We start from the raw sequence: 2,194 nt of genomic DNA, 5'->3' as shown, positions 1-2,194 counted from the left end.
TAGTTGAACATCCCCCAATGTGCAAATACTTTATAATGGGCCTTTTTCCAGTCCAATTTTCATAATTGGTTTTGTCAGCTACTTTGCTTGGTACCCTATTAAGGATGTACACTGTGGTCTTTAATACTTCTCCTTAGAGTGATTCAGGCAAGGAAGAATGACTAATCATACTTCTCACTATGCCCTTAAGAGTTCGGTTCCTTCGCTCTGCAACACCATTCATGCTAGGTTTGCCTAGCACGGTGTATTGCAGAACAATACCATACTCCTCTAGAGAAAGAGCAAAAAGCCCGAGATGATGCTCACCTAAATCATCATATCCTACATAGTATTTTCACCACCACGATTAGATTTGATAGCTTTAATTTTTTTTTCCAAGTTGAAGTTCAACATCAGCTTTGAAAGATTTGAAAACATCCAAGGGTTGGGACTTTTCATGAGTTAAATATAGATAACTATAACGAGAGTAATCATCTTTGAACATAATAAAAGTACCGTTGTCCATTCTAAGAGATAGTAGGGAATGGGCCACATATATCGGTATGTATCAGTTCTAAGACATCTTTAGCTCTCTCGACACCTAATTTTCTTTCATTTGTCCTTTTACCCTTTATGCACTTAATGCAGTCTTCAAAGTCTACCAAATTTAGGTATCCAAGAATTCCATCCAACACGAGCCTCTAAATTCTCTATGTTTAGAGATGTGACCTAGGTGTTTGTGCCACAATGATGCCAAATTCTCATTTAATTTTTGTTTTGTACCTGTTTGTAGTATTTTATTATTATAGGAATTCAAATCAAGCCTATATAGATTATCCACCAAATGACCAGAGCAAATATTATTCAAATTATAAAAGAGACTGACTTTATTGTTTTTGAATGAACAAAAATAACCTGATTTATCCAAACGAAAAAACAGAAACCGAATTCCGTCTAAATGACGGTACATAAAATGTCTCTAATAAATCCAAGTAAACTCCACTCGTAGAGCATAATCTAAATGTTCCTATAGCTTCGACTGCAACTACATTGCCGTCTGCCACATAGATGTATCTTTCAGCATCACTTGGCGATCGGCTCCACAGGCAACCCAGCATAGTAACACTTACATGAGTAGTAGCAGCGGAATCTACCCACCAAGTATCAACAGGTGCATAACTTAAACAAGCCTTAGAACAAAAGAAAGTAAGAATTATACCATTCTTTACACGCTAAGTGGCATATTGGGTACAATCCTTCTTCATATGTCTCACCTTCATACAGAAGAAACAGGTTAAAACTTGATCCTATTTCTTAGCCTATTTTTGCTGAGAAGGTGCATCCACAGTAATATCACGCTTTCTTTTATACTGAGAAGATGAAACTATGCGATCACTTTCAGTCTTATCTTGCTGCAACCTCTCTTCTTCTTGCACACAATGAGATATAAGCTCATTTAAGGACCAAGTGTCCTTCAGAGTGTTATAACTCACTTTGAATTGCATAAAGTGTGCAGGAAGAGAGATCAAAATGAAATGCACAAGTAAATCTTCAGACAACTCTAACTTTAGTGCTTTCAATTTAGAAGCAAGATGAGACATTTTCATAATGTACTCCCTTATGTTCCCTTTACTTTTATACCCCATGGAGACAAGTTTGCTCAAAAGGCTACTTGCCTCCACCTTTTCATTCTTAGCAAAGAATTTTTCAACATCTTTTAGGAACTGTTTGGCATCTTTATCCTCAGTAGTTAAGCCCCAAAATGTCTCAGGAATTGAGCGCTTCATGATCATAAGGCTCATTCGATTGGTTCTATTTTAACCTCATTGAGATTTTCTAGAGTGGAAGTGGGTTTCTCCTCTCGAAAAACTATATCCAGATCCATACAACCGAGGACAATTTCCACAGTATCTTTCCAAACCTTAAAGTTTGAATCTTTCAGCATAGGAATACTGCTAATTATGTAGAAACATTGGTAGCTGAAGTCATAGTCTCTTTATTAGAACAAAAACATGCAATAAACATTTGTTAAATAATAGGAGAAAAATTCATATTGAGATATCTAGAACAACATTAATATTCAATCTTTGGATAGAAAAATTAACTATAAGTGATACTCTCACTCCATTAATCAAATATTGTCAAAATTTCTGTCACACATTAAGCCTTTCTTTGGACCGACTGAATGCGCACATGAAAACTTAAACTTTGCAAC

The 2,194-nt window shown here is 35.8% G+C and overlaps 1 protein-coding gene across 1 annotated transcript; it reads right to left on the bottom strand.

The window, feature by feature from the left end:
* Positions 1 to 1,298: 1,298 nt before the first annotated feature.
* LOC130934334 (uncharacterized) lies at positions 1,299 to 1,766 on the bottom strand. Its single transcript, XM_057863913.1, has one exon. The coding sequence runs from the start codon at positions 1,764 to 1,766 to the stop codon at positions 1,299 to 1,301; it is 468 nt and encodes a 155-aa protein (XP_057719896.1).
* Between the last annotated feature and the right edge of the window lie 428 nt (positions 1,767 to 2,194).

Source organism: Arachis stenosperma, chromosome 6, assembly GCF_014773155.1.
Source record: "Arachis stenosperma cultivar V10309 chromosome 6, arast.V10309.gnm1.PFL2, whole genome shotgun sequence".
Lineage (NCBI taxonomy): Eukaryota > Viridiplantae > Streptophyta > Magnoliopsida > Fabales > Fabaceae > Arachis > Arachis stenosperma.
Note: the sequence above shows the minus strand (reverse complement) of the source record. Positions and strands in the feature narration are given on the sequence as shown.

Coding starts and splice junctions, on each gene's coding strand:
- LOC130934334 (XM_057863913.1), bottom strand. CDS start 1,766: ATGAAGCGCTCAATTCCTGAGACATTTTGGGGCTTAACTACTGAGGAT.